Source organism: Trichoderma camerunense (assembly GCF_050948025.1).
Source record: "Trichoderma camerunense strain CBS 138272 chromosome Unknown V8C40scaffold_40, whole genome shotgun sequence".
Taxonomy (NCBI): Eukaryota; Fungi; Ascomycota; class Sordariomycetes; order Hypocreales; family Hypocreaceae; genus Trichoderma; species Trichoderma camerunense.
This window is the reverse complement of record NW_028145330.1, coordinates 1-20,725: the sequence shown is the minus strand read 5'-3', so window position 1 is coordinate 20,725 and position 20,725 is coordinate 1. Positions and strand designations below refer to the sequence as shown.

At 47.3% G+C, this 20,725-nt stretch overlaps 9 protein-coding genes across 9 annotated transcripts; 6 read left to right on the top strand and 3 right to left on the bottom strand.

Moving 5' to 3' along the window:
• Window positions 1-45: 45 nt before the first annotated feature.
• Window positions 46-2,669, top strand: V8C40DRAFT_285701 (arylsulfatase). The gene is made up of 5 exons (XM_083222430.1): window positions 46-497; window positions 553-757; window positions 809-1,241; window positions 1,292-1,499; window positions 1,554-2,669. The coding sequence occupies exons 1-5, from the start codon at window positions 194-196 to the stop codon at window positions 2,234-2,236; spliced, it is 1,833 nt and encodes a 610-aa protein (XP_083066899.1). The 5' UTR covers window positions 46-193; the 3' UTR covers window positions 2,237-2,669.
• Window positions 2,670-2,812: 143 nt separating this feature from the next.
• On the top strand, window positions 2,813-5,778 carry V8C40DRAFT_259700 (Zn(II)2Cys6 transcription factor). The gene is made up of 8 exons (XM_083219029.1): window positions 2,813-2,888; window positions 2,949-2,974; window positions 3,027-3,096; window positions 3,156-3,983; window positions 4,036-4,360; window positions 4,420-4,969; window positions 5,021-5,097; window positions 5,151-5,778. Exons 1-8 carry the CDS (start codon window positions 2,882-2,884, stop codon window positions 5,542-5,544), a joined length of 2,277 nt encoding a protein of 758 aa, XP_083066898.1. The 5' UTR covers window positions 2,813-2,881; the 3' UTR covers window positions 5,545-5,778.
• Window positions 5,779-6,952: 1,174 nt separating this feature from the next.
• V8C40DRAFT_285697 (uncharacterized protein) lies at window positions 6,953-7,376 on the top strand (the record flags this gene model as incomplete). The annotated part of the gene is made up of 1 exon (XM_083222429.1): window positions 6,953-7,376. The coding sequence occupies one exon, from the start codon at window positions 6,953-6,955 to the stop codon at window positions 7,331-7,333; it is 381 nt and encodes a 126-aa protein (XP_083066897.1). The 3' UTR covers window positions 7,334-7,376.
• Window positions 7,377-7,793: 417 nt separating this feature from the next.
• On the top strand, window positions 7,794-9,072 carry V8C40DRAFT_259696 (uncharacterized protein). Its single transcript, XM_083219028.1, has 3 exons — window positions 7,794-7,895; window positions 7,954-8,041; window positions 8,107-9,072. Exons 1-3 carry the CDS (start codon window positions 7,851-7,853, stop codon window positions 8,844-8,846), a joined length of 873 nt encoding a protein of 290 aa, XP_083066896.1. The 5' UTR covers window positions 7,794-7,850; the 3' UTR covers window positions 8,847-9,072.
• Window positions 9,073-9,079: 7 nt separating this feature from the next.
• On the bottom strand, window positions 9,080-10,199 carry V8C40DRAFT_285696 (short chain dehydrogenase reductase; the record flags this gene model as incomplete). Its single annotated transcript, XM_083222428.1, has 2 exons — window positions 9,080-9,970; window positions 10,164-10,199. 2 exons carry the CDS (start codon window positions 10,197-10,199, stop codon window positions 9,080-9,082), a joined length of 927 nt encoding a protein of 308 aa, XP_083066895.1.
• A 592-nt stretch (window positions 10,200-10,791) lies between these two features.
• V8C40DRAFT_278875 (Zn(II)2Cys6 transcription factor domain-containing protein) lies at window positions 10,792-11,892 on the top strand (the record flags this gene model as incomplete). Its single annotated transcript, XM_083221126.1, has 1 exon — window positions 10,792-11,892. The coding sequence occupies one exon, from the start codon at window positions 10,792-10,794 to the stop codon at window positions 11,890-11,892; it is 1,101 nt and encodes a 366-aa protein (XP_083066894.1).
• Window positions 11,893-12,213: 321 nt separating this feature from the next.
• Window positions 12,214-14,221, bottom strand: V8C40DRAFT_285692 (CocE/NonD family hydrolase; the record flags this gene model as incomplete). The annotated part of the gene is made up of 1 exon (XM_083222427.1): window positions 12,214-14,221. The coding sequence occupies exon 1, from the start codon at window positions 13,897-13,899 to the stop codon at window positions 12,214-12,216; it is 1,686 nt and encodes a 561-aa protein (XP_083066893.1). The 5' UTR covers window positions 13,900-14,221.
• A 1,215-nt stretch (window positions 14,222-15,436) lies between these two features.
• V8C40DRAFT_259689 (uncharacterized protein) lies at window positions 15,437-18,574 on the bottom strand. Its single transcript, XM_083219027.1, has 3 exons — window positions 17,152-18,574; window positions 16,505-17,102; window positions 15,437-16,444 (listed from the first exon to the last, which is right to left on the bottom strand). Exons 1-3 carry the CDS (start codon window positions 18,494-18,496, stop codon window positions 15,637-15,639), a joined length of 2,751 nt encoding a protein of 916 aa, XP_083066892.1. The 5' UTR covers window positions 18,497-18,574; the 3' UTR covers window positions 15,437-15,636.
• Window positions 18,575-18,726: 152 nt separating this feature from the next.
• Window positions 18,727-20,201, top strand: V8C40DRAFT_259688 (uncharacterized protein). The gene is made up of 2 exons (XM_083219026.1): window positions 18,727-19,645; window positions 19,701-20,201. The coding sequence occupies exons 1-2, from the start codon at window positions 18,867-18,869 to the stop codon at window positions 20,092-20,094; spliced, it is 1,173 nt and encodes a 390-aa protein (XP_083066891.1). The 5' UTR covers window positions 18,727-18,866; the 3' UTR covers window positions 20,095-20,201.
• The last annotated feature ends 524 nt before the right edge of the window (window positions 20,202-20,725 follow it).

The following is a 20,725-nucleotide window of genomic DNA, read 5'->3' as shown; positions in this document are numbered from 1 at the left end:
AAGAAAGCTCTTTCAATGATGTGACCAGGTATTATGTAAAGACAAGAAAAAAAGGATAGGGTACTCCGAAAGGGATAGAATATGATGGAGACGTATAAAAGCGGGTGTTTTCCACAACTTTCCCTTCATCTTATCGTGTCATCGCATACGCGACCTCCTTTCTACCGTGTGACAGGACTCACTGCAGAATACCATGGCATCAACCGCGAACGAAACCAAAAGGCCGAATTTTCTAATCATCCTCGCGGATGACCTAGGATTCTCGGACCCCGCATGTTTTGGCGGAGAAATCAGAACGCCCAACATTGACCGCCTAGCGAAGGAAGGCGTTCGGTTCACAAACTTTCATGCCGCAGCAGCATGTTCGCCTACGAGAGCCATGATCATGACTGGCACCGACCACCACATAGCCGGTTTGGGGAACTTGGTCGAGTGGTCAAGGGCTTCGGCCCAAGCCGCTGGGAAGGGCAAGGTGGTATCTACCGCGCCCCAGCGTGGTTAGTAGCTCATTATCGTTTCCATAAACAGAAATGTACTGATCCGGTATTGTAGGGATGCCCGGCTACGAAGGTTATTTGAATGAGAAAGTGGTGGCTCTTCCTGAGATTCTGCAACAAGGTGGCTATGAAACCTTCATGTCTGGAAAATGGCATTTGGGCATGACTAAGGAGCGCTCACCCACCGCGCGCGGCTTCGAGCGTTCTGTCGGAATGCTTGCGGGATGCTGCAACCATTATGCCTATCAGCCGCCAGGGTCGTATGTCTGACCTTCTCTACTCCCGCTTCCCGCTTGGCTAATCCCCTCTAGGGAGAATGATTTGCCTGGTTTCATGCAGACCTCACATATTGCCGTACACCTAGAAGACAATGAATACCTCAAGAACCTGCCAGACAACTGGTACTCCTCGGACTACTATGCCGAAAAGATGATAGGATATTTGAAAGATCGTGCAGGACGGAAGGACGAGAGGCCGTTCTTTGGATATCTTGCGTTCACAGCGCCCCACTGGCCGTTGCAGGCTCCTCAGGAACTGATTCAGCACTACCGAGGCCAATACAAGGATGGACCCGAGGCCCTGAGACAGAGCAGGATGAAGCGAATGATCGAATTGGGACTGATGGACCCCAATACCCAGCCACACCCGGTCGTTGCGGACGAGGTTACAGAATGGGAAAACATGACCGAGGAGGAGCAGGCCAAGAGCTCAAGAAGCATGGAGGCCTTTTCCGGCATGGTCGAGGTAGCCACCTGTTTGAGTTGTTACCGAAACTATCAGCTAACCTGGCCTAGTCCATGGATATCAACATCGGCAAGGTACTAGACGAGCTAGAGAAGCAAGGAGAGCTTGATAACACCTTTGTCATCTTTCTCAGCGACAACGGCGCAGAGGGCGCGGCATATGAGGCATATCCAATGATTCGCGGTCCACTTCTCGAGCATCTCGAGAAGTATTACGACAATAGCCTCGAGAACATTGGAAATGCCAACTCCTTTGTCTGTAAGTGGCCTACTCGCGTTATGTGTCCTCTCTTCTCTATCTAACCGTTCCAAGGGTACGGTCCACGGTGGGCGATGGCCGCCACTGCACCATCTCGTCTATACAAAGCATACCCGACCGAGGGTGGAGTTCGCGTGCCTGCTGTCGTGCGTTATCCGAAATTCAAGAAAGAGGGAATCTCGGACATATTTGCCACCGTCATGGATTTAGGACCAACTATTCTTGAGATGGCTGGCCTGACCCACCCGGCACCGGAGTGGAAAGGCCGAAAAGTGGTCGACATGAGAGGCAGGTCCATGACCAAATGGTTCAACGGCAAAGACGAGACTGTACATGAGAAAGATTTCGTCCAAGGGTGGGAGCTTCTCGGCCGTGGTGCTATCAGAAAGGGAGATTGGAAGGCAGTTTTCATCCCCAAACCAAAGGGTACCGAAAAGTGGCAACTATACAACCTGGACAAAGACCCAGGCGAGGTCAATGATCTTGCTGAGCAAGAACCAGAAATCCTAAAGACATTACTTGTGCTATGGGATCAGTACGTATTAGAGAACGGCGTCATTCCGATGCAGCCCGAATTAGGAGAGTATGTCGAGGCTCTAGAAGAACAGATGACGGAACAGGGTTGGATGGAGTACGAGTTCTGGCATCCGGGTGCGATTCAGAACCCAGAGAAGTTTATTAAGAAGCCACCGAGGTTCCCGAGCCAACGTCCGCAGAAGGCTGCTTGGATGGATTAGCTATCAGGCTCGGTCACTAGGGCTGTCAAATGATGCCAAGATACAATGATTCTCTCACTAGCCTAATCTACTGTATACTTTAGCGGCAATAAATCAACCAATCCTGGGTCAGAGGTCCAAAGCGTGCATCGAACAATGACTTTTCATGGCTTGTAGACAGTTATAATTCCTTCTTAGAACGACACTCGTCTCAGCACCCTAGGTCGCGAGAAAGTCTCCTAGAGCAGCGTAAAACGCCTTCGAAAAGATACCACGGCAGATAAGAAAGCTTGTCAAATTTAGAGAGGGCACTCATAGCTGCCAAAGGCGAAGCATAAGGCAGGCATCCAGCCCTTCACTCGAGACAAGGCCAGACCATAGCCCTAGTCAGTAGCAGGATCGATCCGATCACTCACATCTTCTTTCGCTCCTATCTTGGAATGGCGGCCTCAGCTTACCCCTTATTAAAGAGGGCCTTAAACACTTAAAAAAAAGAGCTAGATCCATACAAAATCAAACGGGAAGGGCGAGACACGTGACTTCCAGACATCCTCCATGTCATCTGACTGTCGCTAGTGCAATCCCCCATACGCGCCAGTTCAGCACCGAGATGGCGTGGGCGCTTGAGAAACTGCATATGCAATTTCCAATGATAGATTAGGAATCATGGCTGGTGAGAAAACACGTCTACTCGTTTCTTATGCATGGGAAACCGCGACTGACAAATTTCGAGGTTGCATTACTTGCCGCCAGAGAAAAGTCAGTTTGAACACCAAAGGTCTACCGGATATGGAGTCTGACGAGTCTGTAGGTCAAATGTGATGGAAGACCGGGGCTGTGTCGCCGCTGTGAGAAATTGGGCATTCAGTGTCTGTCCACAGGTTGGTTGGCCGTGTAGCCTTTCCACGGAATGTGCTGAGAATAACTAACCACACAGTAGGGCCGCCCCTCTCTCCACAAGGCACAGACTCGGTAGCACGGGCCTCGAATTTCACTCAGGCTGGCCACAAGCGTCTGCGGATTCCAGTTGCGTGCGAGACATGTCGAAAGAAGAAGCTCAAGTGCGACGCTCAGAAACCTGCATGCTCCTTTTGTGTACGGAAACAATCGCAATGCCTATATGTGACAGCTGGTCGGCGATGGGGCGAACTAGACAGCAAGATCACGCCGAGATATGCACCTTCGGAGAGCTCAGAACAAGCCGCCGAGCTACCGAGGAACTCACCCCTCAGCTATGATACATCTGAGGCGAGGGAGACGACTTTACTCTCTAGCCATGCTGCAGAAGAACAGTTCTCCACGTCTCCGGGAAGAGTCAGTCAGTCTGATGTATCGGCATCAGAAAGAGGTTCTGAGAGGCGGGTGAATGAAATGAGTGTGAACTCTGCCCATAGCCCAAGGCCGGCTCCATCCGAGCCACAAATACGCACGTTGGGAACTCCCTCGGGCCAAGAACTGCTACCATACCTGGATTCTTTCCTGGAGAATGTCCACCCAATCAGTTGTAACAACTTTTTGCATCCAGGCTACTTGTGCGAAGGCCTTGACCGAGCACCGGCCTTGCTACTGCTCGCCATTTGTGCATCGTCGTCCAAATTTCTTCCTGGTTCCAGCAGCCGTAGGAACGGACTGAAATGGGCGGCAGAAGCGAGGAGCTTGATCACGAGTAACTTCGACCACGTTTCAACAATGACCATCTCAGCGGTGCAATTTCTTGTTTTGCACGAGATGCACGAGGGAGAATATACCTCCGCATGGAACTTAGTTGGTATGGTGCCAAACTGCCTCGAGTCATTGTTGATGTGGCACTGACGTTTTAGGAATCGCTACTCGAATGTCGATGCAACTTAAGCTCTATGAGTCCAACTCACCGGGGACATTTCTGCAGCAGGAGTGCCGGCGTCGCCTAATGTGGGCGGTGCTGGTATCTGATCTCCTTTACGAGAGCAACAGTCATATCGACCTAGAACTGTTGATGGATGTACCCTTACCATGCAATCTATGGAGCTTCACCCAAGGACAACCTTGCAAGACTCTGACACTTCGTCAACTTCGCGGCGTGGTTGAAGATGAGGCAATAAAGCAATCCTCTAATCACTGCGCATACCTGATTAACATTCTGGTGATTCGACGCAAAATCTTGACGTGTGTATCCACTTATCATATGATCCTGCTCTTAGTCGTTGATTTTCTAACCGTAATAGTTACATGCAAGAAGCCCAAGACTCAAAGATGGACTTGCCCTGGCTTCCAGGGTCTAACTTCTCCATACTATGTGAAGAGTTAGAAACATGGAGGCGCAACTTACCAGCCAACTATGCTTTTGTTGAGCGTCACATGTACACTTTCAGAGTCAGCCGGCATCTTGACATCTTTCTCATGATCCATGCGTATTATCACCAATGCTGTATCATTCTATTTGGCGCCTTCGTTCCCGAAGATGTAGGCTCAAAAATCCAACGCTTCGTAACGCAAATTCCTCCCGAGTTCATCCAGACTTGTTCAGATCGGTATGTCTCCCACGCTAGAGATATTTCGTTCCTGATACAGAAGGTCTTAAAAGTCGAGCCGGATCATCTGTTCCGTGATCCGTGGCTCAGTCTTTGTATCTGGGATTCGACGTCTGCTCTGCTCGCGTCAACTAGGTGGCAAGAAAATAGGAATTCTTACAGGGATGATGTCACGGAGCTGGTGAAGTTGAATCTGCGAGCTCTGGAAAATTCTATGCCAATTATAGTCCTGGCTAAGAAAGTCGTGGGTGATGCCAAACCACCTGATTAGTCCTTCATTACTAATGCATTCCAGCATGGATTTTGTTGCGCTGCCGCCAGAGCTTACGGCATCGAAGTTCCCAAGGGGCTTTCTGGGGAGGATGTGGAACGGTACAGTCTACTTTGTTGCACTTTCTTTTTCGAGGTTCTCATACCATTAATAGGGCACCATTCGAGCCAGGGCCGCTTAATGCAGCTGATGGGATATCTCGGCGATATCCGTTCTTCTCCTCTATGAAATCTCAGGATTCTCCCGAATGGGACCAATTATTTCATGCTACCAACATCAGCAATCATGCAGCTCTTACACAGCCATCTGCATTAACCCCCTCTCGACCTTTACATTCAATTCCCAACCCAGAGCCATCAATATTCCAACCTAACCAGACTCTATCAACCACTGAAGAGCTTTCTTACTTAAACACTCCTAGCATGCCAATGTTAGCCTCCTGGCCCATGGATAATTTCCAGTGGTGGCAAATCCAAGATCCAGACATGGATCCAGCAGCAGCAGCAGCAATAACTGGCCTTGTACTTTCTATCCCCATGGATCAATAACTGCTCCATCGCTATGTAATAAGCTGAGCTTCTATAGGTTAATATAAAAGGGATTCCCAAGAGATAAACCTGTACTAAGTTTATGTTGGTGGATTATTTCCACCAGGCACTGGCAGAGAAAATTGCAGATGGAATACTAAAAGGAAAATAGTATAAAGACTATATTAACTTACATTAGCTTTCATATTACAATTTCATACTTATAGTTATAATAATAAACTTATTAATCAGTTACATCTAAATTAATAGATGGAGATAGCAGTTTCCGTGCCCGAGACTTATGCTGGGCCATTTGCCAAATAAATCTTATAATCCCCGAATTAGAGATCTTTTACGATTTATATACTCTCACCCAGTCTTCTTATTTCCTTTCATATAATACTATCCATCTCCCCTACGCCCTTGAGTGTAAACAAAAGGAAGTAATAATTATATAGAACGATGATAAGATGTATACAATTGGTAAGATAATAAAAGGAGCTTAGGCTTATCAATTATTTCCCTAGTTGCAACGTTACATTTTAACACTCTTTCATTTCTTACATGGCCGTAAAGATCGAATATCCTAATAACTAGTTACTATTGGAAAGCTTTGTGACTTGAGGCGATTAGCCAACAATGCCGAATCTTTTACCAGGTTCGGAGAAATTGATAAGACACACGGATCTAAAACCCCCGCGATTAGCTAAATCCTTTGAGTTACTAGCGCTAAGTACCTGTTTAAGTACAAGGTAAGACACAGACATAAGAGCACGCACGCTTAAACTTCTCAACGTGGGCTGATCAGTAATCCGCTGTGAGCATCAGGTAGCCAGTAGCAGGTCGAAGCTTAGCGTTTTCAAATAGCAGTACTTTGCGTATTTACCGCTTGATCGATAGGAGTTAGGTAAAGTAAGACATCAAATATACTAGTTCTAATACAGTCAAGGACGTCCATCCTCTTGCCTTTCGGCCTGCTTATTCCTGGGGCCTATTTCCATCCGTAGGAGTAGCACTAAGAAACGACAAGGATGTATCAGTACGAACATAAGTTGTCTCCCTCGTTTTTCCTAATCAGGGCACTGTTAAATAACTACTGGCAATACGAAGTAGGTGGATACTTGGCAATAATATATGCGTAACGATATGTTATCTGATTTTCTATTTTTTTGAAGTAGTAGAAAACTCTTTTCTAGTATATAAGGAGCCTCTTCCTTCCTTCTTAAAAATAAATTAAGCTTGTCCTTCACTATTAACTTTGACCTAAAAGTTATTCACAAATCGACTTCTCTTTCTTCTTTCTTCTTTCCAAACCTCTCATTGGGTTTCCTCCTAAAAAACAACCATCCATACAACAACTCCAAACCAAGTAGCTCGAAGCAAACATCCTTAGCTTATCAAGTTTGATAAGACTTCTCAAGCCGGCAAAATGAGATTTTTATCATACAATATTGTAGCGGTATTGATGCTATCAGTATCAATCCAGGGTGCTACTATCCCAGAAGCCAGGACTGAAGCAGCGGCGGTACCTGACCCCGACGGATCGCCTACATTCTTCATGGGTACGCTGTGGACTGGGATTAACTACCAAGGGAGAAGCCACTTCATGGAAGCGCGAAGCAATTGTATATGTTACAATAATCGTGATAACGGTTTCTTGCTCGGCAGCGTCCAAGTGACCAGCGGAGCCTCATGTTATGGCTATGACAATGACGGATGTACCGGTGATTGGTCCGGGCCGATATCACATAATGACCCTGATGTCACGCTGTGGGATTGGACATCTATCAAATGCTGCTACCAGTCGTAAATGCTGTTATAGCATATATAGGGAGGGGGATGGGATAGGTGTCACGACCTGGCACCTATGGTCGCGACAATGGGCCTACAGGGCAGGCGACACCAGATTAACTATTGGTCGACCAGCCAATAGTATCCAGCTCGCTCAACTCGTTTGATACTATACTACACAAGCCCAGAATTAACTGGGTATATAAGTTACATTCGCTACGCTCATTCAGATACTCAAATAGCCAGTTGTTATCACAGTATTCACAATATAATTAGATTGGATTACAGAGATCTTTCTCATTACTATTACTAACTGCGTGATAACTTATCGTCTTTGGATGGTCGGGCCCGGCATTACTAACCTCATTGCACGGGATCCTACATGTACACGTACTTGGAACGCCTGGATCACGTGGCGACAAGGAAACTACCGCGGCCTCATCGGCAAGTCCCGCCAAATCAGATCGCGTCACCTCTCACCCGCTTTCAATTCTACCTCAGCCCCTGGATCACTATATACAAAGACGCCAGTAGAAATGGAGTCCCGAATTGAATTGTCTACCATGCACCAGCTTGCTGAGGTAATAGTCACTTCATCCAGGAATGCCCTACTACCATCTAATGAACCAATGTGGTTAGGCAAGGGATGAAGACGACAACTGGACTGGGTTAAAAGACAGGGAAGCCAGACGCAAAAGGCAATATCGTCTGAATTCTCGATCATACAGTTGGTGATGCTCTTGATTTGCGACTACCGTACATATAGCTGTTCTGGCTCACAAATAATTGCAGGAAAGAGAAAACTCTTGCAAGACAAGTCGTCTCAGCAAGCTGTTCAAACCGTGCCTCACCATCCGTCATTCCCTTCAGCAGCTGAGCAAACTCATATTTATGAGAGTCTTGGGGCTGCATGGCGATGCATTCATAGCACGCGACGCGCCTCTCGTAGCTCCTTGAAATGCATGATTGTTACTACTCCTTCATTTCTGCCATTTCGCCTAGATGGGAGTACAGGGTTCCCACTATCCTCTGACCATCTCATTCCCCTCGTGCAATTCAATGCTTTTCGCGGCACCTTGACAAACATGACTATTCTATCAGTGACGCATCTCATCCCTCCCGAGTGCGACATCACCGAAGCACTGAACTCGACGCCTCTCTTCACTCCGCCCCCGGCACCGCCACCTTCACTGATGCCAACGGCGCTCCAGCAATCTGTGCCGCATGACACGTGGATCGATCTTCTTCCTGACGCGAACATGCGTGATAACGCCATTCGTACTATGCACTTGTTTCGCGCAGAAGACATATGTGGCGACATGTTGGGGAATCCCCAACAAGGAAGAAACACGATTGAGATGAACGGAGTGTTGGTCTGGGGAAATCCGTGGGATGCCAGCGGCTGGGAAATGACGGAGGGTTTCTTGAAGAAATGGGGGTTTCTGCTCAAAGGCTGCTGGGAGGCCATGGCAGCAACAAACCATTGGAGGGCACAAAGGGGGGATGAGCCGCTTATTTTTGATGTTTCATGACTATCTGGTCGCCACAGATGACGGGGTGAAACGACTTGCGTGAATATTTGGGCTGCACTTGGTTGTAATTAATAGAGACTCGACTACTTTTGGAATGCGCTCCTTGGATTTAAAGCATTAAAGTGTGTTAGCAATGTGTTCCTAGCTTAGTTGTACTATGACCTTAGGAGATGACCGTATAGCCGCTGCTACGGCATGTTGGCAAATTATCTCGCGTAAACTCATCCCCAGCCTCACATAAAAGGCTTGACTTGCTCTTCTGACCATTCCCAAAATTTCTCTGCGATACCAGTTCCGCCCTCGGCCTTGGACTTTGAACCTTGGACCAAATCAGGCCTCTGACTGCTGAAGCGGCCCCACGGCTGGATCCAAGCGCCGCTCTTCTCCAAAGTCACTTCTGGCGAGAGACCGGCAAACAGCTCAGTATAAGCGCCGTTGATCGGCGGATACACCATCATATTGATAACCACCATCTGCAGGGACGAAACATGGCGTTGGAGCTCAGTCTTCAAATTGCCTGGGTGAAGAGACACGCTGACGATGCCATCACCCCGGTGCAAATTTGCATACTGCGTTGCGTAGTAGTAGAGCCCGGCTTTGCTGGTTCCATATTTAGCCCACTTGTCTACATCCTTTTTGTAATCCAGGTTGTTGAAATCTATGCCCCCGGGAGGAGAGCGGTGAGTCGCCGATGATGATACCCAGATCACACGAGTAGAACCAGGAGCAGCAGTCTTTGCTGTGCTTATCAGCAACGGAGTGAGAAGCTGTGTAAAGAGGAAAGTTGCCAGACAGTTGACACCCATCTGCTCCTCATAGCCTTGTTTTGTCTTCGTACCAGTAGGAGAGAGCATAACACCAGCATTGTTCCACAACACATCCAATCTGTTTTCGAGTCTGAGAAACTCGTCGGCCGACTTTTTAACGGAAGACAGGTCGTTGAGATCCAGATGTAGATAAATGAGTTCCCCTTGCGATTCTGGATGCGCAGCCTTGATGTCGGATATTGCTGCCTCGGCTTTCTTTGCGGATCGGGCGGTGATGTAGACTTTGGCGTTGTGCGAATAGAGGATCTTTGCGAGCTCTTTACCGACTCCACTTGAACATCCCGTCACCAAGAATACCTATAAACAGTCAGCTAGGCTATCTTTCCGAGATGTGTGGTATTATGGCATGCCTTTCCAGCTTGGCTGCTGATGGAATTCTCGGTGAACTGAGGCTTTGGTGGGAAATTATCTCTAAATGCAGGCATCCTGGATCTTTTCTGTGTCACTCAACGCAACAGGTAAATATGTGATGAAAATGAGACAAAAGTACTGTTTTCCGGAGAACTGAGCCTCTTGCAATAATCATATGGGATGTATAATTCTAATTTCTCTGGGGCGGTGGATGGTCTTTATAACTGCTTGAAAGAGACTGTAGTCCCGGCCATGTGAAGCGTCCAGCCACTTCACGTAAGCAAGCACCAGGCATCTTGGTTGACTCCATCGCCACCCCCAGTTGTTACTAATATTCCCATTTTAGATGGGCATCATCCACCTGCATTAGCGTCATCTACCTACATTAGCGGCATTTAGACAAGGCGCTTGGGCGCTTTCCCATCCAGATTTGGTGGACTAGCAAGTACATAATCTTCAACTTGCAATTGATAGGAGATGATTCCTAGGGAGGCCGGTCTGAGGTCAGTAGCGTTCTTAGAAGCAATCACAGGCAGATGTAGCTGCAAATGACGGATATATATCAAATTTCGAGGAGGGCGGACGAATTTGAAAGCCGACGGTGGAGATATTGTGCAGTTTTGATAACAAACGTACCTCGTAGAATTACGGATATATATTTTGCGAGTAGGATGCTTTGCGTCCCTTACCCTTCCTAGCCCCCTCCTGATTAAGATTCTAATATAAATAATAGATCTCGTCAGAATTTTTGGGCTTCGTCGACTAAGATGTCTATTCGACGAGAATCTTGCGATCCATGCTTCAAAGCGCGGCGCAAATGCGACCGACAATATCCCATCTGCGAGAGATGTAGACGAAACTACAAGCCTTGTCACTACGTATACCCTCCTCCGCTGCGAGTAAGAGATACCGCCGAGAATTTGAGTATTATCGCTTTTCAGCATTGTAGCGAATCGAGCTCAATTAGCCTGGCCACCGATGTTGGAGGGACTGGGCAGAGGACAGCTAGACTCGACGTGCTACTTCAAACCAACCACAGCCAGGCCGTGATGCGAGCAGATCAACTAAGCCGTCATGTAATTCCTACTACGCTGTTTATAGGCAATGAACCGCTCGCATCTGGACGACTAGAACTTGGATGGGTTTTTGATCAGATTTTACAATGCCCGCTCGTGTTCGCCAATCAAGCGGAAACGATGTTTATTCACAAAAAATTATTCTACAGTACACTCCCTATACCGCTGCGCACAGCCTTTAGTATCTGCACGGGGATTGTGTCCTCAAATGAGTGTAGTCGGTCGGTACTATTTGGAGTGATTGCCACTGAGATCTCTGATTTGCTCGTTCGAGACCCTGAGAGCGGACTTCTTGGGGATCTGGCCAGGCTTCAGGCATCTGTGCTCTACCAAATCATCAGATTCGTCTATGGCAATATTCACCAGCGCATCCTCGCAGAGCAACAAGAGTTTCTGCTCAAGTCATACGGGCTCAAGCTCCTCCGGCGGGTAGACACGGAGTTACACCAAATGGAACCAAATTGGGAGATGTGGATACTTGCTGAAAGCATTCGTCGGACAGTTCTCATCGTATTCAAGTTGTACACCTTATACTGGGCTTTCAGGAACGGCACCTGTATAGAAACGAACGCCATAAAAATGCTACCAGTGTCCATTAAACCTAGTTGTTGGGCTTCCTGCGAGATTTACCTGCATTGTTCAGATAGGGACCTGACTACGATGTATGGTGATATTGTAACCACTTGGGAGGTATCGTCATGGAAAAGTCTTGGAACATTTGAAAAGGTGCTTCTTACAACCTATTATGGGATAGATAGCTTTAATGGCGGATTTAATTGTCCTCACATTTGAGGTTAGCTGATAAATGGCAGCAAGAGATGTTCTTTTTTATCGATGTTTTATCTTGTCCGAGATGGACATACTCATAGCGATCTAGAATGAGCGACTGTGAACTCGGCTATCTACAGTGAGACGCAAAGCAGTAGAACAATCTGGTGAATAACAACTTATTGATTACCATATAGGTGGGTTAGAGCTACTCCTCTGGAGTGTTCATCTCAGCTATATAGATGTATAGTTAATGCTTAGTGTCGATTAGAGAAAGGTTGAGCGTTGGGAATACCGATACTATTATTTCGGCTACTCTATGCTGAATCAAAAGTTCTGAGTTCGCTACCCTTGTAGTGGGATAGGCAAAACCAGCCGTGATTGTCCGGCGGCAAGCTGTATTGTGTGTTTCGTTGGACGCATGTCCACACCTGTCATCCTGTTCTCTCCAGTGCCCAGATTCCTCGCATAGATCGGCCATGAGCCACCAGCAATGGTGACTCGAATTCTGGTGCCCTTGAGGAACCGATGTGCGCAATCACGCAAGTCAACCACCACTGGGCTGGCAGGGTTCCTTTTGGGATCAATCGCGCGGTATTCCTCTGTGATATTGTGCGACACGCCATTCAAGTCGACCTCGCTCAGCCGGATCCAGAGATCTGCATGTCCAGTATCAGAAGAATGCGGAAGATGAACTGACGGTACGCCCAGCACCAATAAACCATTCTCATCCTCAATTGGACGGCTAGTGAATGTAAGTACATCGGTGCGGGCGGCGTAAAAGCTATCATCAATGCGACCTGAGATTGGGAACAGTAATGGTCCGCCTACAGCTGGAGTTGGATTTGCTGGGTCAAAGGTGAAAGACGTAGAATTAGCTGTTTTTGGTGGCGGTTGATCCGATATACTCTTGTCTTCATCCAGATACATGACAAGTGGTGAAGATTTCGGTGGCCAAACTGTCATAGTTTTCCACTCGTCAGATCCAGAAATGAAGATGCGAGCTTGTGGAAGTTTCGGGGCATCAGACTCCGGCTGCTTGCCTCCGACGGCTCTCTCAATGAAACGAAAGACATCTCCACCAACCTTGACCTGGCCAGCCTCTCCATGATCCCAAGGCCCGATGATTAGCTCAACCTGACAGCCGCGCTGTTGTAATCGTTGATACTGTTTCAGAGTCTGCCGAGCAAAAGTATCGAACCATCCGCTAGTGAGAAGGATGGGCATGTCAACGCTGACGCGTTCGATAGCCTCATGCTGCCTCTTGTTCTGCCAGTAAGCGTCATCCGGAGATGGCCTCATTACAGCCTCCAGTGCCGACGACTCTCCCTGTCCGAGTAGAGTCGCCATACCGTCTCTCACAGGGAGAACTTCGAGAGCAGCATCGGCGGAACGTTTGATTGAACCCAGACGCATCAAAGCAGGAAAAAGTGCAGGATCTTCTTGGTGAGTCAGTAGATTTGACCATGTGACACGTTCAAGGCGAAAAGCACCAGATCCCCAGTGCCAGTCCCAGAAATCGTGAGGTCCTACTGAGATTGCTGAAGCCACACAATCTTTTGGAGGATCTCGCAACAGTGACCACTGCGCCCAACCATTGAAAGAGGCTCCTATAGTTCCAAAGCGACCGGGATACCACGACTGCAGCCTCATCCAGGTAACGACGTCTGCAGCATCGCTTGCCTCATCTTCTCCCGGAATGCATATGCCGTCAGATCCAAACGTGCCGCGCATACTAACGATGAGGACATGGTAACCTCGAGCTGCAAATGCATGTCCCGAGGACAACGAGGTGAGCAGCCCGCGGCCATATGGTGTGAACAGAAAAAGCAGTCCAGATGGTGATGTTCCCCTAGGTAACCCAACCGGCTCATAAAGGTCGCCACTCAGCTCGATGCCGTCACGCATTGGGATACGGACGGGCTCGACGCACCAGCTGCACGATTCGCGCGGGAGTCCCTGCTTCCATCCAACGAACCAGTCGATGGCTGCAGTGATGTAGCCACGATTGGTCTTTGAGGTGGATGCCATGGTTTTAATATTGGCGCAAGTAGTAGAATGGAATTGCTCGACTTATGTTTGAAGTGCTATAGAGACATTTGGAAGTGCTATTACATAGACAGTTCGTTGTGGGCTTCATGGAAGAAGAATGACTCTCCACCACAGCAGCACTATGCCAACATAAATTGTAGTATTTCCGACGTACGCGGCCATTGTAGGGAGAATGACCCCTACTTATATAAGAGATGTGATTTCCGACGACCCGACATGATCACTTGGAGCCGAGCTCCCTCGGAGGCGTTCGATGTAAATTACACGCGCATCAAGCTCCAGAGCTTGCTGACCGGCTGACAGGACTAGGTAGAATACGGAGTTGGGTTTGCGGTCTGAAGTGGAGAATATCCAGATCTCTCTTAGTCCAAAAATTCTACCCCATGACTCGATTGGTTTGGATCGGTTCTGTAACTCAGCGCGCTCGAGCCGAAAGCCTGCCGTGTCCCCTAAGAGCTGCATTCAAGACAAATTAACGTTGTGCTACATACCCGCTCAGAAATTACTGGGAGAGGAATCAAGCGAACTTGAAAGTGCCTCAAACATTCTAACCACGCTGTTATTATATCTGGGGTAGATTAGATCGATTGATTCATGGGCAGGACCCTCAGTGTTTCCGCCCTTTGCCGTGCGTCAGGGCCCGTCGATTCAGGATGCAGAGACTGAGTCTTAATTCGAACTGGAGTCGAACTGGAGTTGCACATCTGTACCACAACCCGAAAGCTCTCCATTTCATCCTTTGCGAACTCCACTTTTGACCGCGCATAGCAATCCACTGTATGCAGTCCAAGTGATCATATGTCTCCTTAATGGGCTCATACCCATGTAATATTCACTTGCTTGTGCTAGCCGCCACCTCAAAGGGCAAGCTCATCGGGTCTTCAACGGGAAATCCAATCGTACCGTCGGTCTGTGCAAACAAAAGGTTTCCCTTCAAGTCAGAACGATTTCTCTAAGCAACTAACCTAGTCGCCTCAAACATTTCTGTCTCATTCTCACCAACGGTGCTGCGTAAGAGTGCTGGTTCACTCAAACCAGCCATTCGCGAACTTACTACTAATGATGCTCGCGTGAGTGATTGCCAGAATTACACTCCACGAAGCGTGATATTTTACTTAATTCAAATTATCGTATAAATAGAGAACTTGTCGCCTGCACGTTGGCTATGCACTTTTCTCTATGACTTAAAATCTTGACCTACAGTACTAGGTAGGTACATGCCTGACTGCAAGGCAGGCTCGATGCACTGCGCTGTCCAATTTCCATCAGCTACACCTCGAGAGACCGAAAAATACCCATATACAGGTCTTCAAGCTCTTAAACGTAGGTAAGCTCTAACTTGCACAGTCTTTACATAAGCAGTCGAATAACGCAGGAAATGCAAAACACACCTGAGGACAAGAACCATGTTTATCTCTCAGGGTAGGCTAGCCGCCAGGATTCTGAATCGGTTTTTTGGCGGTCGTCTATCCTTGAATACGAAAATGTATAATTCAATATACATAGTCTAATCCTACTGTATGATCTATTGATAGGGCATTCATCTGGAATGCTATGCTCGGGCGCCTGCTTAAGGATGCGTGTGATGGGTTGTAAATGACCATACGCGGTATCAATTTATTCTCACTGGTTGAAAAGGGCTTTGCTGCTTTGATGATAGAAGATGCTTCCAAGGGTACATTGCTATATTTTTATAACGTCAGCATCTCTAACTAATTAGTTATCCTGTAACCTTAGTTGGCTGCTTGTTTCGAGTTGCCTTAGAAGCGATTTGACATCCTCACTTGCTTTCATGGGCGCTTGGTTGTCGTCCGTGTTCTTTGATAGATCCTCTGAGGGGCCGGCGGCCACGTCATTGGCCGCTTTGGCAATAGAAGTCATCAAAATGTATCCTCGCAACTCTCGGTCCTCATGGCTATCTTCTTTCTCGAGGCGAAAACGCTCCTCCTTGGTCATCTTAGCTCTGCGGATACTTTTAATCTCCCGTATGATCCTCTCGAGATCCTCCTCGGAACATCGATTCCGCTCTAGAGCAAACCCGTCTTGTCGCACATATCGTCGTGTCACATCTGCAGCACCATCGTAGGAAAACCCGATACAGTAAGACATTTTCTTTCCCCAGTCATTTGCATAAAACAATGGCCTGTCCCAGATTTCTTCACATGCATCCACGTGAACCCATCGCTTTTGGTGGTTCGAAAAGACTTCAGTCCATACGTGGTCCTCGGCATTCCAAACCCACCTGACGCGTGCGCCGACGGCTCGGCAGAGCAAGGTGAAGCAATTCGCCCATTCGCCAACTCGCCCCCGTCGAGTTTGGAGCAATTTCCAAGCATCAGCATATCTGGGGAACCGGACATATGTACCGCAGGCTGCGGATGAGCACCGGTAAAGCTCAACGCGAAATGCACGAGAAGCTGACTCCTCTGGGGTTGGTGCGACTGAACCTTGGGCAATTGTAGGGGACAGGCAGATGTCGCAGGGTGGGTTGTTTACCCAAATAAAGAAGTCTCTCTTAAACCACCTATGAATCACATTAGCTTGTGGGGGGTGAGAGTGATAGTATGCCAAGAGGGTAACATGCCTCAGTAGTGCTTGAATAACACAATCTTCGTAGCCCCACTCTGGTCTGTCCATACTCATGCTCTCAGCCTGAGCCTGAAAGAGCTGTGAGTGCTCCTCGGCTTCGCTATAGATACGATCAAGTGGAATAAGCCTGAGAGCTTCGTCCAACAGACCAGGGTTTTCGTAATGAGTGGGCGTTAAGGATAGTGAGATTAAAAGGTTTCGGAATTTCAGGGTATTACGAGATCTGTTAAATTCTAGCTCCCCATCATAGGGAGGAGGGGCCTCAGAAGAGCGAAACAAGCTGTTAGAAGGTCCCTCAATCAAGACTGAAGGGCCACCCATTGGCTCTAGCGACCTGGCTGGTACGTCCTCTGGAGAATAAGCGGGAGCATTAGGCGGTTGGTGTTCGGCACTGCTGGATAGAAGCTTTGCTCCAAAGTCGGGTGAAGTGGGAAGATTGACCGACTGCGCGTGGTGGCATGTCCGAATATCCTCAAAGATGCTCTGAAGGGGAATCACGTAGGCGTCGCCGAGCATGTCAGTCGCAACAATGTGTCCAAATACCTCATACGTAAGTGGGTCAATCACCCATGAACCGGAGTCCCCAATGCATACTGTCATGATCAGATACAAAGTTGCAATCCGTGTCCTGAATAGGCTTACCAGTATGATCTTGTAGACAGAGGGTATAGGCATCCACAAATGACTGACCATGGCCGAGCATCAGTCTTGCTGGAAGTGATGAAAGTGTGCCGGGTATGCAACCCTGAGAGCCTCCTATCATAATGGCCGGCTGACCAAGAGCAGCTGGAGTAAGCCTCTTCTGAGCTGCGGTCAATTCGAGGTTTTTAGACTTGAGCGATGGGTGGTAATTTGGCTGATGTTTGGATGCATCAATCTCAATGAGGGCCCAGTCAAGATATTGACCACTCCCTTTTGCGTAATACTTGGGTGTTGATAGAATGTTTCCAAGTTTTTGAGAGTGCTCGAATGCCCATTTCTCAGATAATTTCGTTTCTTCCAACTTGGGGTCGGGATGGCTTAGAGATGAATCAGCGGCTTCAGGTTCAGGACTTGAAATAGATCCGTCAGATGATTCCAGCTCTAAAAGTTCCTTCATATCTTCATCGATGGAGCCTTCATCGATAGAGGAATCATCATCATTCATGGAGTCCGAATCACTGGTAGGCAAGGGAGAATCTTCCCAATCAAGGAGGCCGTGACCAGCTGTCAACCCGTACAACTCGAAGCCATCGTTCTGGACCAACTTGATGATACCCCCAAAGGTCCCATATCGAGTCTCCCCGACATGATTAGTAAATCGAATTGGAGTCCCGCACAAGGTCTTGTCCGATGGTGCCGGGGAGGAACAATAAACTTCGATCGAGGTAGAACCCGGAATTTCCCTGGAGAATTCTGAGTCTGTGGATTCCAGGGCTTCCTCGCCGCTGTGCAAAACTGTAAGCTGAGGCGCCAGGTCTTTGACAACCGGTCGAAAAGACGGGGCGGATAAATCGGGCGGCTCGCAGAGATTCTTAACGGCCCGGTGATTGTCAAAGAATCGCTTCACTCGCTTGCATTGGCTTGGGGGACAGAAAACGACGAGGCAATCCTTGGCGTCGGCTTCTGATTTCCCAAGGACCAAGTAGCGGATCGACATAGGGCGATATGGTGTGGTAGACGAGAAGAGTTTATTGGCCGTTCTTATATACTGCACTAGAAGGCGTTCAATCTCCGGGACAATCTCATTGAACCTCGCAATTGTGGCCGGGACTGCTTCTCTCTTGAATAGAAGCAGATTTTTCTCAGTTGGTAGCGGAAACGGAACTGTCTTGGTTGGAATTGCGCTTGCACTACAGACGGCCGACACTGTTTGGCTCTGCTCTGGAGAAGGCATGGCTGTTGCATACCCAGAATCGGGCACAACATCGTCTTTTGCCGACGGTGAGTCCATCGTGAAGCATCCCCCAGCATGCACGCTGCTGGCTTCGCCAACAACTGCTGACATGGAGTCGCGCTGCCTCTCGATTCCGAGAATGAGAGGAATCAAGGCTGCGATTTCATGATCAAGTTTGCTTTAGGCCGGAGATTTCTGGAGGAGTAATGAACTGCATGGATGATCTGCAGCGGGGAGGGGGCGGCTGCGCATTCACAATGGCGCAGTTTGGCCCCCAATCGACACCGCCATTCCCCCACGCGTCAAGAGACGCAAGCTCTGCAGGACGCAAGCTGATTGGCCCGAAGTTCGATTATTTATCTTGAGACGAAGATCCTTGGACTTGCGTGTTTATCTTAAAGAGGGCAGCAGAGCCTCAAGGATCTGCGGACGCCCATTCTCGCATTTCCCCCGCCTAAGATCGCAATGAACGTCTTTCCCAATGGCCGAATTAGGTCCCTTTCTCCCTCCACTGGTCGATTTATATGACGCCCAGTTCCAGAATCTATGTCAAACAATTTGGGGTTGGACACCATGTGCTCTCTGCTCAATTGCGAGACCCTGCGTTGGGGAAGATTGTCCGCACCGCCGGCTTTTGAGACTCGAGCCCTTCTTTCAATTCTACAAAGAAGTGACGGGATCCTATGTTCCTGAATCACTGATTCCCGATGACCCGAGAGCGTTGAGCTACCACCAAGACTTGATCGACATCATTCGTCTGCTGCAAGAGAAGCCTTCTCTGCCGCGGATGCAACTAACCACAGAGTTCTTCTCGGCAAGAAATAATGTGGAAAAGGAACTACCACCGCTTGCTGACCAACATCGGGCCTTTAACCTGGCCATGAGGGTACTACTCATGGTTGGTTGTCGCATCGAAGATCAAGGCGGAGGTCTCTTGGAGTTCGGTACCGATCCTTGTGTTTGGCGGAGCGACCAATCACCCCTCGACTTTGTCGCAACAGTCTTTCCCGTCAGAGAGCACCCGAGTTTAAATGACGAGAATCAAGCATCTCCCGACATAAAAGCGGAACTGTCTGCAGTAAAGCTGAAGCAGATTGCCGGTCTGAAGTTTGAAGGGACGGCAGAACTGAGGGAACACCTGAAGCTTGATCAAAAGACTGGAGTTGTGAAAATCTACCATTTTACTAGCGTACTGAAAGAGCATCTCAGAGCTTCAATTGATCCAATTGCGTGTCTATCTTCTCCAGAAGCATTAATTAGGTACAGGGCACTTGATACCTTCTGAGATATCCACCAAAATACTGACCCATGGCAGTCGCAGACTGGCTCTCGAAACTCTTGACTCACTTCAGCTTCTCTTCCCCTTGGATTCCGACTCGCAAGCATTACTTCGATCTCTCGTTTCAAAGGAATCGTTCGATCCAGATTGTCTACGCTTCGGTTCTGCTTCGTACCGACGCATTAATGAGAATAATATTTCTTTTCAGTACTGGGGCTCTCGACTGATGGACCTTTTTGATGAAATTGAGAACCCCAAACCTCGGGGATTTGTTCAGACCTGGCTGGACCAGAAGAGCAAGGCCAGGCATATCATGTTGGCGACGCTAGCTGGAATATTTATTGCCATCTTGCTAGGTTTTCTAGGGCTTATTGTAGCGATAGTTCAGACCTGGATTTCTTACCAAGCATGGAAGCATCCTGTTAGCTAATGAATGGGTAAAGAAGCAATGTGAGTGGTGAGCCGTATTTGTCCGCCCCTCCTACTGCCCAGGCGACTTATTTATTTATTTATTTATTTATTTATTTTATTATTAACGTCTACTAAGTAAGCTAGTTATATAAGTCCTTATTTAAGTACTAGGATAGTAGGAGCTGCTAAGTTTAAATTAGGTATTTACTACGTTTTAATATAATAAAAGAAATAGGGGAATATTAATTTATTTTATATATTTATATTTATAAGGGGGGGGGCTATATAAATTTATATCTTTTATTAATTTCTAAAAGTCCTTATACCCTTTATCTTTAAAAAGGTATTAAATATAAGTAGTTTTAAAATATACCTTCTTCTTTAATATATTAAAAAAGAAAAAAACTATTATATAATATTTTATAAAATACCTTTATATTTTTAACTTATTATATTTATAAATAGGCTTAACGTTATATTTAAATCTTTTATAGTATTTTATAAAATCTTTATATTTAAATTTCTTAATTAATAGTTTATATAAAATTAAGTATAAAAAATATAGTTTTAAAAATATAAAAAAAGCTTTATAAAAGTTTTACTTATTAATTTTATAAAAATCTAAGTAATTATTATTTTATTTAATATTT

Coding starts and splice junctions, on each gene's coding strand:
- V8C40DRAFT_259696 (XM_083219028.1), top strand. CDS start 7,851: ATGGAGTCCCGAATTGAATTGTCTACCATGCACCAGCTTGCTGAG. Junction 7,896..7,953: donor CCATGCACCAGCTTGCTGAG/GTAATAGTCACT, acceptor CAATGTGGTTAG/GCAAGGGATGAAGACGACAA. Junction 8,042..8,106: donor TCTGAATTCTCGATCATACA/GTTGGTGATGCT, acceptor AAATAATTGCAG/GAAAGAGAAAACTCTTGCAA.
- V8C40DRAFT_285701 (XM_083222430.1), top strand. CDS start 194: ATGGCATCAACCGCGAACGAAACCAAAAGGCCGAATTTTCTAATCATC. Junction 758..808: donor GCCTATCAGCCGCCAGGGTC/GTATGTCTGACC, acceptor AATCCCCTCTAG/GGAGAATGATTTGCCTGGTT. Junction 1,500..1,553: donor AAATGCCAACTCCTTTGTCT/GTAAGTGGCCTA, acceptor AACCGTTCCAAG/GGTACGGTCCACGGTGGGCG.
- V8C40DRAFT_259689 (XM_083219027.1), bottom strand. CDS start 18,496: ATGTCAGCAGTTGTTGGCGAAGCCAGCAGCGTGCATGCTGGGGGATGC. Junction 17,103..17,151: donor CTGTCTACAAGATCATACTG/GTAAGCCTATTC, acceptor TGATCATGACAG/TATGCATTGGGGACTCCGGT. Junction 16,445..16,504: donor GTTATTCAAGCACTACTGAG/GCATGTTACCCT, acceptor TGTGATTCATAG/GTGGTTTAAGAGAGACTTCT.
- V8C40DRAFT_259688 (XM_083219026.1), top strand. CDS start 18,867: ATGGCCGAATTAGGTCCCTTTCTCCCTCCACTGGTCGATTTATATGAC. Junction 19,646..19,700: donor TCTCCAGAAGCATTAATTAG/GTACAGGGCACT, acceptor GACCCATGGCAG/TCGCAGACTGGCTCTCGAAA.
- V8C40DRAFT_259700 (XM_083219029.1), top strand. Junction 2,975..3,026: donor TTACTTGCCGCCAGAGAAAA/GTCAGTTTGAAC, acceptor ACGAGTCTGTAG/GTCAAATGTGATGGAAGACC. Junction 3,097..3,155: donor CATTCAGTGTCTGTCCACAG/GTTGGTTGGCCG, acceptor ACCACACAGTAG/GGCCGCCCCTCTCTCCACAA.